The 13358-nt window shown below is 61.4% G+C and overlaps 1 protein-coding gene across 4 annotated transcripts in view; it reads right to left on the minus strand.

Annotated features, from left to right (window-relative positions):
• Positions 1–3528: 3528 nt before the first annotated feature.
• Positions 3529–13358, minus strand: part of NLGN3 (neuroligin 3) — a 42101-nt gene continuing 32271 nt past the window's right edge. For all 4 annotated transcript variants that reach the window (XM_052813442.1, XM_052813440.1, XM_052813441.1 and 1 more), the window contains 3 exons: positions 12865–13050; positions 6215–7004; positions 3529–5786 (listed from right to left, as the gene is read on the minus strand). In XM_052813442.1, coding sequence (XP_052669402.1) covers positions 4949–5786; positions 6215–7004; positions 12865–13050 — 1814 coding nt within the window. In that variant the 3' untranslated portion in view covers positions 3529–4948. The remainder of the gene's footprint in view (positions 5787–6214; positions 7005–12864; positions 13051–13358) is intronic.

Consider the following 13358-nt stretch of genomic DNA (forward strand, 5'->3'; position numbering starts at 1 on the left):
AGCACTGGGGGGACTGCAGGAGCCAGGCCGGGGTGGGGGTCACTGGGGGGGCTCCGGGAGGCAGGCCGGGGTCGGCCGGGCAGTGCGGCGCGCGCGTGGTCGCCGCTCGCCGTGCCGGCTGCGCCTGGCCGCGGCAGCAGGTGGCGCTGCGGGGCCGGGCCGGGCCGGGGGGCGGCGGGGCCGCCCCCGCCCGCGGCAGCACCCGGGGCGGGGGCTCAACGCGTGGGAATCCGCCTAAAAATGTAATAGAAATGGAGAAAAAAACAGGAAGGAGGGAGGAGGAACCCGGGCCGTTACCGTCCAGGCCGGTGCCCGCCCGGTGTCCTCAGCGGGAGGTGACGGGAGGCCCGGGAGGCCCGGGGATGGGCGGGAGCGCGGGCAGCACCCTCGCCTGTCCGGCGCTGCCGCTGACCGCCGTGCCCGGCCTCCGGACAGCGCCGCCCGTTCGCAGTAGGCAAAACTGTTGTGCAAAAGCCAGCGGTCAAGGACGGGCTGTACGAAGCAGCCGGGGCCGGCGCTGCCTCCAGTGCTCAGAAAACTGCCCCGTCCGCGACCACGTGGACCAGAAATGGGCTCTTTGTTAATCACGTTAACTGTGAGGCTAACTTGGTGTCTGAAGTTGCAACGAAGAGCTCGAGGGTATGTCGAACGCAGACAAGCTGATGAGATGGGCAGGGCAACATCTGGATGGAGGGATGGGGGTGACACAGCTGCTGGCACTTTGCTGGGGTCAGAGATGTCACAGCCCAGCAGCCTGCGTTGGTACAGTGGGGGAAATCAAGCTCCAACCGTTGCTGAAACACCTCTGCTGCCAGGAGGAAAAGGGTGCTGCAGAACAGGCTCTCAGAGTCCCCTCTCCCCTGCCATCCTGCCCCAAGCCTCTCTGCCAGCCTGGATGAGCTTCTAGGCTCAGGCTGACGGCAGCACAGGCATCCCTGGATCCAGGCTGCTGCCCTCAGAGAGACAAAACCCTCTGGTTTGAGTCAGCTCTGCCAGGAAGGGCATTGGCAGCCGGTGAGCACAGAAATCCTTTGTGCCACTGCAGCACAGGGCAGAGGGAGTTGCAGCACTCAGCATAATGGCTTGCCCTGCCTGCCTGTGGGTCTGCTGTCCTGTGTCCTGGGCACATTAGGGGTGCAGGGACTAGGACCAGAACACCGTCCTGGTGATGCTGCTGGGCGGAGCAGCATCCTTATTGCTGGCTGTGAATCCTGGAGCAGGCAGGGGCCAGGCACAGGTCACTCATCCCCTCCCCATGCCAGGGACACCTTTGCGGTTCAGTTCCCTTATGCTTCTCTTTGCCAGCAGCCCTAAACATGTCCCCTGAAGCTGAGGATGTCCCACTGTCATCACACAGATGTTAACTGCACGTACCCTCCAGGACACAGTGTCCCCTGGGCTTTGCCAGATCTCCAAAGAAATGCTGTTGATGGTCAAGGACACCCTGGACAGATGGCAGGCTCGGGAGTTTTGCAAAGGCAATAGCGTTAATAGTCTGTCACCAGCTTGCCCTTGGGATCCTAGCTGGGGTGGCCGTGCTGGCACATGGGGACAGCAGGCAGCTGGGGCCTTGCAAAGATGAGGAGGGGGGACAGAAGTGCAGGGCAAGCCCCTGTTCTGGGACATAAAGGCATCTCCCCTTCAAAAGGGCACTAGGCACTGGGCAGTCACTGGGATGGGCGACTGGCTACCAGGTAGGGCTGGCCCTGCTGCTCGCACCTCAGCAAGTTGGCTGCAGTTGGAGCTGTGCTGTGTAGCACCCGTATTTCCATGGAAACCCAGCCCGGTGGCCTGATACAGGTTTTTCATCTTGGTTCCTCTCACACGGTCCTGGGGCTGCCTGGGTCAGACCAGAGGGGCCAGCAGTTGGGCCAGTGCTGGATGGGGCTGCAGGTCAGGGTTCAGGGTGGGCAGCCTTCCCCCTGCCCGGAGACCAGACCAGGGACCAGCTCTGCCTGTCAGCATGGAAAAGCCCGGGGGAAGCAGCCCTGTGCCCTGGGTGGGAGTCCCATCAGCCCATCGGAGTCCCATCGCAGCTTGGCTCTGCTGCTACCCATCCCAGGCACTCTGCAGCACCCCTGCCTTTGGTGGCGCAGCACAGCATGGTATGGCACGCTGCCTGCCTCCTGCACTTTCCCCACCCTCTCCATCTGCCCCATGGCAAGGGGCCTGCCACCATCCCAGGCTAGTGCCCCCAGGCCATGCCCACACTGCCTGCCATGTGCTGCAGCTCCAGGACACAGAGCATAGGCTGGCAGGGGCTGTGGGACCCCCACACTGGGCAGGACCAGGGGCCATGGGGGGGTCCGGCACAGGAGTTGGAGCATGGTGCTGAGCAGAGTGACATGTGCCGGTGGCACTGCAGCTGCAACGGGCCCCTGGAAGAGCTGGGCAGAGCCCCCCCCCCCCCCGGCCCCCTGCAGCCCCCCTGCCTGTCTCCCACCTGCCCCCCGGCCCCCCTGGCTTGCGGCCTCGGCCCTGGCTCTGCTGCCTGCACACTGCCTGGAGGCGATTCAGGCCCTATGCCTGGTTTCCATGGCAACTCCAGTTGAAATTACATTAAAAAGAAATGAAACCAGCAGCTTTTTTGGTTGGCAAGCAGGGGGAGGGGAGCTGGGCTGGGAAAGACAGGGAGGGGGAGTTCGGTGGGAGGGGGCTGTGGGGCAGATGAGGTCCCACATGGGGTCCCAGTGCTGGGGGGGAGGCCCGGCAGTCCTAGGAGCATGCGGGGGGACCCCCCCGCTGTGGCACCCAGTGTTGGCAATCCTGGGTCGCATGGTGCTGGTTTGCATGCGTGTGGCACTGGGGGTCCAGCACCCCAACCTGGTGGGGTGATACCAGGGTCCTCCTGCTGCCTCTGTGGGGTAGGTACCAGGAACATGGGGACCATCCGGACCCTCTGCCAGCAGGCATGGCCATGGTCAGGGTGGCTCTGAGCCAGCACAGGGCACTCCACCCAGCCTGGGAGCCCCCGGCCCCTGCATGCTCCAAGAAGAGGCAAGACACACCACTATTAAAAATATCACTTCTGTTTTATTTGGAATTTGTTACTCTGCGTGGGTGACAGGGTATAAATACATTCTCCAACGAGCATCCTCACCCTCAGCCCTGCCTGGGGTGGGGGCAGGGGCCAGGGCGCGGTGCAGGGCCAGGGGTGTGCTGGCCCTAGGCAGTAGGGCCAGCCGGCACCGGTGCGTCACGGCCGCCAGCGTGGGCAGCGTCTGCCAGCCGGACCGTCTTGCACAGGGACGAGGTATGGTGTCCCCACAAGGACCTGTCCCTTCCTCCTGCCTCCCCAGGCCCTGGGTGCCAGCGCCCACTGTGGGGGGCTGAGACTGGGGTGCCCCACATGGGCTCCCAGGCAGCTCCTTCTCCACACCCAGCTGCACTGAAGCCCATCACCTTGAGCCCCGCTACCCGCAGCCACATGCAGTTCGGTGGCCGCCACCAGCCCAGCAGGTGCCCCAGCCCTGGGGCAGGAGCTCCCAGCCCCATGCAGGCTGCATCACCCCCACTCGAGTGGGCCGCATGCCCTGGACACCAGAGCTGGGGTCACCCCGCAACGGGGGAAAGGCCCCAGTGGGAGCAAGGTGGGAGGCAGAGTTGCTGTTGGTATGCAGCTCACCCTGCTCCTGCCAGCCCCACAGTGCTGCCCACCCCTGCCGCAGACTGCAAACTGCTGGCTCTGCTTTCGGGCAGCGGCAGAGGCAGGGAGGTCACAGCACGGCCCTGGGCTAGTGGTGAAGGGACATGGGATGCTCCTGGGGGAGCAGGGCAGGGTGGGGACCACTGGGACACGGTGCCAGGGTGATGCCCTGGGTTGATGGGGGTGGGCAGACAGTGCTCACAGTGGGTGATGCCCTGGGTGGGTGGCACTGGGTGGTGATGGCAGTGGGGTGGGCCGTGGCAGGGGGTGCTCGCGGGCGGGCCGTCGGGTAGGCTATTTGGCTGAGATACATGGGCAACAGAGGAGGGAGAATATCAAAAATACAAAAGAGCGCGGCCCTGCAGCGCAGGAGGCAGTGCCCTGCCTGGTGCCCGCCCGCGGCAGGCGGGGGCCGCGGGGGGCCAGCACCGCGCGCACACGCTGGCTTCTAACTGGCTTTTTATTTTATATCAAGAACACTTGGTTTTAAAATCTTTACAAAGGACAAAACGCGGCAACTCCGTTAGTGTGTAAAGAACTAAAGATCTGCTTAAAAAACGTCTCTGCAAAGAGAAACGACTGACACAAAAGAGATTCTCTGCAGCGCAAAGAGGGGCAGAGGTGCCAAGTCTCCAGCCCGGGACCCCACTCCCAGGGTTCCTGGGGTCCTCAAGCCCCGGCACTGGCCCCAGTGCCCGCACCCAGCATGAGGCCGGGTCCCCAGACCCTGCCTGCTCCCTCTGCCTATAGCACCATGGCCACTTCTTAACACAGTGAAGGAGCCTTTTCCAGGGCACTCAGGATGCCAAGCCACCTGGGGATGCCCGGGCACTGGCCAAGAGGGATGCCCGGCCCTACTCCACATCAGTCCTGGGGTGCTCGGCGGGCAGAGCACTGGGGATGCAATTCCCCTGCGGGGAGGTACAGCCCTGGTGTGGGGAGCCCCGTGGCCACTGCCAGCGAGGTCCCCCCCTGCCTGCCCGTGCCAGAGCATGGGCACAGGGGCTATGCCATGTCACCCGTGCACCCCACTGGCACCCCGTGGTGACCCACGGGGCCCTCCAGCCAGGAGCCGGGAGAGTCAAAGCACTTCTCAAAAATTAGCTAGGAACGAAAGAAAGCGCCAGGGGGAGAGCAGGGCATCCGGTCGTGCCGGGACCCCGCAGGTCTCCGGGCTCGGTGCCACACTGTCCATGGGCGCTGCCCCTCTGTCCGGGGGCTCCATCTGCCCCGCTGGTCCCTCTGCCAGTGTCTGCTGCGTGCGTGTGCGTGCGTGCATGCGTGTGTGCCGGCGGCGGGCAGCTATACCCTGGTGGTGGAGTGTGAGTGCGGGAGCCCCGTGCTGTTGAAGCCGGCGGTGAAGGTGTTGTAAGGGTGCAGGGTCTGCAGCCCCACCAGTGAATTGGGGATCATGGTGATGGTGTTGGGGGTCATGAGCGGGATGTCATCTGGAGAGCGGCGCAAGGTGAGGGTGTAGTCGGGCAGAGCGGCCAGGCGCAGGGCGTCATGGGGTGGCACAGCCTCACACTCATGGTGCCCCTGGCTCACCTGCAAGGAGGGCATCTCCTCGTCGGGCGCGTGGGCGATGTCATTGGCGGCGCCACGCTGGGGGCTGGGCTGCCGGTGTGTGTCCTGTCGGCGCTTGTCTTTGCGGTAGTAGAGGGCAGCGAAGGCCAGCACATTGAGGAAGAGGAGGGAGGCACCCACGGCGATGGTGACGCTCAGCTCGGTGGAGTAGTCACGGGGGCTCTCAAGCAAGGTGCCCGCCTCCTGCTCTGGGCTCCAATTCTCCTTCCCGTTCTCACTGTTGTAGGCGGGTGAGATGGCGGGGCGCTTGGTGGTCCAGATTTTGCCATTGGGCCGGCGGGTGATGTGGGAGTTCTGCGTGGTGTCAGGCGGCGGCACTTTGGTGGTGGTGGAGGTGTAGTGGAACATATCATGCAGGTTGTACAGGTGGGGGACCAGGTGCTTCCAGAAGGCCACCTTGGTGGCCCGGTAGTGGTCGCGTACCCGTGGCTTCAGCCCGATATGCAGGTACAGCTGGTCACGGGGGTTGTACTTGGACCAGGCCACCTCTTCAAACCGGTTGGCCTTGGTGTGGATGAACTTGGTGTCCTGGGGGACGGGCTTGTTGGGGTCCCTGCAAAACACAGGCAAAACAGAGCTAGCACTGGGAAAAGCCAGAGAGGCGAGAAGTGAGAGCCAGATGCAGAGATGGAGGCTGGGGGGACCTTTGCCAGTGGTGGCACAGGGTGGGCTGGCGAAAGGTCCTGCATGGCTGGGAAGCACCCCAACTCTGGGTCAAGTCTCACCCATGATAACCATGGCCAACCAACCTCCCCACCCCTGCGCTTGGCTGGGTCCTGTCCTGGGGGCTGGCCGCACTCTCAGCTTCTCACTGTGTGGTTGATGACCTGACCCTAGTGAAGGTGCAGCACACGGACCCCTGGGCACGGGGGGGCTCAGTGTCCCACACCAGGCATGACACCCCCCCACCACAGCATGGTCCCAAGGGGTGCAGCTGCAGTCAGCGCAGACCCCCCATGCACAGTACCCACCCCTACTCACCCTGTCTTGGCGAAGTTGGTCCAGTAGGTCATCACCACGGCGCTGAGCATGACGTCGTTCTTGGAGAAGTTGCAGGGAAAGAGGTCTGTGGGGCCAATCATGGGGATCCCGAACACATAAGGCACCTCATCCCCGTGGGCTGCGTCGGACCATGCAGGCTTCATCAGGCTCTGGCAGTGGTGGTAGAAGGCGTAGAAGTAAGTGGGGGAGCCATAGCGGGCATGCAGGTCGGCCGTCACCACCGATGGCTCTACCCACTGGTGGTCAGTGAAGAGGGCCACCAGAGTCTTGCGACGTGTCTCAGGGTTGTCCCTGTCAGCCCAGTCTGTGTACATGAACTTGATGGTCTCCCGCAAGGTGTCCTTTCCCTCAGGGTAGCCGTACAGATTGTCTACAAAGTTGGAGACCGAGTAGTCAAAGTCACTGCCTGAGACACCGTCCTCAGGGTCCACCACGCCCTCCACAAACTTCAGCCCCTCGCCCTGGTTGACCCCTAGCATGATATCGTAGTTGAGGAACTCGCCCTGCTCCATCAGGATCTCCGGGTCGTCTGGGATCACATCCCCATCAATGACCGGCCCAAAGGCCACATGGTAGCGAGCCGGCTGGATGTCTTGCTCCACCAGCTCCTTGGCACTCTTCTGCCGCAGGCAGTCCACCATGTCCACCGTGTCCAGTACGTTGCAGCCCACCTTGTCGGCCAGCATGCTGGTGTACTTCACAGGCTGGTAGTTCACTGCCCAGCTGGAGAGCGCAGAGCCGCTCTGGATGATGGCTCTCTGGAAAAGACCTGCAAGACAGGCAAGGAGCGAAGAAAGCTCGCAGCAGGGTGAGCGCCGTTCCAACACTGCAGCACTACAGTGCAGGATGCAGGGTGGAGAAGGCATCGATGCCCTTGGACCTCGGCAAGGACCCTGTGCTCCAGCCCACACCTGGTCTTGACCCGGGCTGAGCTGCCCGCTGAGCTGGGTTCGCACAGGGGGCTCAGCTCAGGGCCACCATGAGGGTGGCACGGTGACAGCTGGGCATGCAGTGGGTGCTCCTGGCAGCAACCAAGGGCTGCTGTGCTCCCCGAGGATCCCGTTGCAGGGGATGGCCCAGCGTCCCTTTGTCCCAGCACGGGGAGGAGAGGGGCCATAGCTGTATCACAGCCTGGCCTTAGCGAGCAGCCTGCGCTGTCCCAGCCACCCCAAGGACATGTTGCCTGAGCCCCTGAGGGGCACACGCTGCCCCCAGCTCAGCGCCATCCTCCAGCCCAGGGTGGTGCTGGCTTCACTGAGCAGCCAGGCTGCAGGCTGGCAGCAGCGGGAGGGTTAACGCCTGCTCGGGGACACTTAACCCTGCATGTCCCACCCCACGGCTTTGTCAGGGTCCCCCTCGTCCCCCTCCCTGCTACTTCCTGCCCAGCTGGGGCTGCTTGGTGCCAATCCGGCCCCACAGGAGCACGCTGCCAGATGCACAAAGAGGGCCTTTCTGCCACCAGGAACACAGAGGGAGTGGACTTTCGCCCTGGAAAACGGGGCCACAAAGGCCCTGGCCCAGGCAGAGGAATGTGTGGCTGTGCTCCAGCCCCATGTCAATGGCACTTGTGCTCAGAATACAAAAGGCGGTGAGGAAGCAGAGCCTCCGGGGCAGTGAAAGGCAGCCGGGCTCAGGGTGCATCCTGGGGTCCCTGCTCTCCGGCCAGCCCTCTCCTGCACCCTGAGTGCTGCCTGCACCCTCGCTGGACCCCGGCACTTGCTCACTGCGAGGGACTGTCTCAGGCAGTCCCTGAATAGTGCTGGTGCAGCAGTGTGGTGGCCACAGGGCTGCCCCTGGCCCCCTGAAATGCAGAGTGCCTGTGTGAGACACCCTGTGCAGCCAAGGCCATGCCACTCTGCAGGGGAGCATGCACCATCCCGCAGCAGAAGTGTTTGGAGGCTCCTGGCTCCTGGCCACCATGTCCATAGCTCTTGTCTGCATGCACAGTCCTCGCTCTGCCAAGTACCTGACGTACAGTCCCATGAGCTGGGACAAAAAGAAGTCACAAGCTCTGTTTTTCACCTCCTGGTGCCCTAGAAAGCTGTACCCAGCCTACGGGCTGGAGACCAGCCATGGGTTTGCTTGCTCTGCACCACCATCCACGTGCCAAAGAGCCAGGATAGGAGTTCCCTGGCTCCCAGGAGATGCTGTCCCAGCAGCAGCTATTGCTCCCTGCCAGCAGCATCACTTCCCAGACAGACCACCAGGCAGGGCCCTGCCCCTGCCCACTCCTGCCTGGGGAAGCACAGGCAGCTGGTGTCACCAACAGCTAGTCACGTCCCTGATGGAGCCCCTTTGCTGTGTATCTGCATGGTCATGTCCTGACGCAGGAGGACCCAAGAGTCTGCAAGAGCCCAGACCTGCCACATCCTCCCCCTCCATGCCAGCACCCAGCTGAAGCCCAACAAGCACCCCGGGGAGGCACTGCCACACTGCAGCTCACCCCAGAGCCCTCCAGCCTGCTGGGCCCCAGGCAGGAAGATGCAGCTTTGCCTTCCCTGCCTGTTCCCCTCCAAGGTGAGGGTCCCGATGCACCCCACATCCTGCAGAGCTAGCTGCCACAGCACAGCAGAGCCAAGCGGTGGGACCAGGGCTCTGCCAGAGGGTGCTCAGTGCTGCAGGCTGTGGCCAGCTCCTGATTTCCCCTTTGCTTTGCACAGTAGCTGAGACTGGAAACACCTCTGGGATTGTCTGGGCCAAGCCCTGCCCAAAGCAGGGTGCTGGGTGCCTTGTCCAGCTGAGGTCTGAGCATCCCCAGAGCTGGCAGCAAAGGGTGGCAGCCCCCATGGAGCAGGAGATGGGCCAAACAAAGCACAAGAGGTTTGCCCAGCAGTGACTCCTCCTGCCCCAGCATGGCTGGCTGGAGAGAGAAGCAGCACTTTTTGGTCGTTGGCGAGGAATTCACCCAGCTACAAGGGCTGAAGCTGGCAGGGGAGACGTGGGTCTCCCCAGCAGCCAGACGCAGCGTGTGCTGCACCAGCCTCCAGTGTCTGCCTCTTGCAGCGCCTGGCAGAGCAGGCACAAATTAGCAGCTTCATTAATAGCTCTTGATCACTATGAGTTTTATTTTGATGCGATAAAAACAAACCCACCTGGTCTGCAGGCTGCATCTTGGCGCAGCTCCACTGCTGTGCTCTAGAGCCGGCTGCCCGGTCCCCAGGGAGATGGGTGCTCCAGCACAGGGGTATTTTTGAGGGCATTTTATGGCCATTTGCTTTGATGCGACACTGGCTGCAGCACCAAGTGCTCCCCTCCTGTCTCATGGCATTTACAGCCGGAAGCACCTCCCCTGCCACAGCAGCAAGGGTGCCAGGCACCCAGCACTGTTGCGATGCAAGGGGGAACCACACCACAGGCATTGGGGCTGGATGGGGCAGCAAAGGACATGGCACGAAGGTGCAGGGTTTAGTGGCAGAAAGCCTAGTGTCACCTGAAAAGTGCTATACTGGCATGACAGTATTTTTCGTGGCTGGAAAGTCAGGGAGCAGCCCCTCCAATCCACCCCCAGCCTCTCTCCGTGCTGCTCCCTCCATCCCAGGTCCGTACAAGCAGTTGGGGTCACCTGGGCAGCCAAGCACACAGTCCTGCTTCCAAAAAGGTGTCACCATCTGCCTCGAAAACCAGTCTGCAGCCTGGGGGCTGCCCTGCCACAAGCACCCAATCCCAGAGAGGAGACTCCTGGACTGAGATCACCTCCCTGTGATCCTCACATGCCTCCCAGGCACTCCTGTAATGGAGGAGCACCCTAAGAAGCATCACAAATGCATTACACTCAGCGTCCCCTCCCTGGCCTTTCACACTCAGTATGGGCAGAGAAAACCCTTTTTCCTTCTGCAGGAGCTTTCAGCTTGTAAGACTCCCCACCCATGTGCCCACACTGCTCAGGGTGCCTGCACAAGGGCAGGAGGAGGACATGCAGAGCTCCAGGTATCCACACAGGGATGGCATGGCCCCACATGGGCCCCTGCAGCTGCAGAGCATCCCCTGCCTTGCCCACTGCTCAGAAATGAGTCTGCAAAGATCTACCTGTGCTACACTACTCAGTTTACTATCTAACACAAGTGAAGCATCCTCTCACTTTAGCTGTCAAAAGCATCTTCTCCTGTGGGCTACAGAGCTGCTGCCTGCCCTGCACAGCTCTGGGTAGCTGGGAATCCTACCCCAGGAACCCCAAAAGTGGTGAGGGCAGCCCTGGTCCTGCCCTGCTCTGGCATTGCAACATCGGCAGCAGCTCTGTAGGTGTAACTCACATTTTCCATGTTCTCGAGTTCATTGTAGTCTAATACCCGTTAATATTTGTCCAAGTCACCTGAAGAGGATGGGGCAACAGCCCCAGGAGCATCCTGCTCAGGAGCTGGCACGGGGGAGCAGGACGACAGAGGGACTGACTTCAAGCAGCGGGCACTCACGCAGGAGCACAGACTGAGCACAAGTGTCCTGAGCGACCTGGGGTGGCAGGGAAAGGGGCTTACCCAGAACAGATGTGTCCTGAGCAAGCAACAGCAGCTCCATATACACTGCTAGGGCTGGATCACTTCAGCTTTACCTGTCTTTTTGTTTCTCCCTGCTTTACTCAAACATGGCAGGGCACCAGCAATGGTGACAGCAGAGCCAGCAGGCTGCAGGGCAGTCATGGAAGACCAGGGACCGCCATGGTCTTAATGTATGAGCGCCCAAGCTGTCAGCTTTTGGGAAGCAGCTGCCCACCAGGTCTAGACATGCCTCTGTTGTCAGGTGTGTGGGGCAGACCATCCTCCAGAGCTCTGGTCCTTGGGGCACCAAGGGGAGCCCAGCAGTGGGAGCAGCTGCCCCAAGAGCAGGAGCACTCTGCACAGGGTGGGTTGGTGCTGGCTGTGCCATGGGCTCTGCCACAGAGGGAGCATGGGTCACCGGTGGGCTCCAGAGCCCACTTGTGATATCCCACCACCCAGGAGGCTCTGGTGCTCCTCTGCATACTCTGATCCCATGGGCCATGGCAGCATGTCTCAGTCTCTCTGCTTTAGTTCACTGGCCTGTCCAAGGAGAGGCTGGCAGCCAGCTGCAACTGCTGGGCACCTTGATGGGCAGCAGGGATGGGTGTGGAGGTGTGGGCAGCCTGTCAGCCCCACTCTTGGCCCTGAGGAAGGCCCATCAGTGGGAAGCAGAGCCCAGCAGATGGGTCTCTGCGTGGGAGTGGGCTCACTGTGGGGCAAGTGGTTTGCTGGAATCATGCAAGTTTAACCAAAAGGGCAGCTGGAGAAAACCAGAAGAGAGCTGTTTTGGGCTTGCCTTTGACTCCATGGTCAACTGCCAGCATCCTACGAGCTCCATGCCAGGTCTGGGCTCAGCAGGCTGCTGCCCTTCACTCCCTACCACGAGCACAGGCTCTGTCACCTCTCACCACAGCTTACACCAGCCTTGTGCTGCCCACAGCACCTGCAAACCTCCACATTGAATACTACCAAGCAGACTGTGATGCTGGTGCTGGTGCAGCCACCTTCCAGCAGCCTGGGCTGAGATCATTCCTGCTTTCAATATCAGGGCAATCAGTCCATCAATAGCTCCCAGGGCTGGAAGAAGGCTGCCCAACTTTGCCGGCAGCCTGGCCAGCACCAGCCTCCTCCCATACATCCTCTGCCATGCCATCAGCTATGCTGAGGTTCTGAAGGTCTCCTTCATTCCTGTGCAGTTTCCAGGCTGTTGAGCAGGGCTGCAGCTCTTCACAACAGCTTCAGGTGCAATTTTGTGTGTGCCTCTGATGTGCAGACTCATGCCTGTGTCCACTACCCATACATGTCCCCTTCTCCCCTGCACCACACTTGGGGACACAGCACTGGAAGAGGGCTGCACCCTCATATAAAGTCCCTGTGACCAAGTCCCTGGCAGGCTGGTCCCCTGTGGACCATGTCCAGTTCAGGCATTGCTCCTGTGATTTCCTTTAGAAAGTTTATTGAGAACACCTCCACTCCCATGGTTAATCCCCCCCCCCAACCCCTGTGCCATGCTCAGTGTAAATGTCTTTGCAGGTGGTTTACATGCATTTGCTCTTATGCCAACACAATCTTTTAGCATAAATAATTCCTTTCTTTATCTAGAGTAAACACTGCTATATTTACAGATATCAATCATATCACTTCCACTTGTGTTTTGCTAGTCGCAGCACTTCCAGCTCTCCCAGTCTCACAAGATGGGGCCCTCCAACCCTCCCCAGGCTCAGGTCTGGCTTCCCCTCTATTCCAGTATGAACGCCTTTCCTAGCACTGAGACCTGTGGTCCCAGTGCCCTGCATGATGCCCTGCACTCCCTCCACACCTGCACATGGGCGAGCCTGGGCACCTGGGCACGGCGCCGCAGGAGGGGTCCCAACCTCTCCCCACACCCAGGTGCTGGCCCTGGGCTGCAGCCCTGTGCACTGGGAGCACCAGCTCCATTCCTGGCTCCCACGTGCTCTGCTGCTGGCCTCTCCCTGCCCACAATGAGAAGGTTTTGCTTCCCGGCCCTGGGAAAGGCTCTCAGCAGTGGCTAATTAAAAAGTAGCCCTGACTTTGCTAGGGTGGCTGGCAGTACCCGGGTGGGCTCCCTTCCCCAGGTTAGCATCAGCAGGGCACTTGCTCGCAGCCACAGCATCCTTGGGCACAGCTGGCACCTACCTTCAGAGTGGTGGGAGAGGGTGAGCAGGCTGACACAGGAGGCACCGATGCCGGAGCCGAAGACAGTGATCCGCAAGGGATCTCCCCCAAAGAAGGCGATGTTCTCGCTGACCCAGCGCAGCGCCTGTATCTGGTCCAGCAGCCCGTAATTGCCCTTGGCAGCCTGGTCCCCCGTGCTCAGGAACCCTGTGGGCCAAGGGGAGCCCTGTTAGGGATGTGGAAGCGGGGGTGTTCTGACCTCCCACCTCCCTTCCCCAGGCCTAGGGGAGCTTCTATGGGACCCTGTCCCACTATAGCATGAGACCTCACTACCAAGAGAGTCCTGTGAGCTCTAAGCTGGAGCAGGGACATCACCAAGCTCCAGCCACCCCCTGCACAGCACAGAGGGGTGAAGGGCTGTGAGTGCAGCTGCAAGCCCCAGACACCCTCTCCAGCCAACTGCAAGCAGTGACAGAGTCATGGGCGCAAAGCCCTGTCCTACCCTGATCACCACC

Source organism: Harpia harpyja, chromosome 18 (genome assembly GCF_026419915.1).
Source record: "Harpia harpyja isolate bHarHar1 chromosome 18, bHarHar1 primary haplotype, whole genome shotgun sequence".
In the NCBI taxonomy this organism is placed as follows: Eukaryota; Metazoa; Chordata; class Aves; order Accipitriformes; family Accipitridae; genus Harpia; species Harpia harpyja.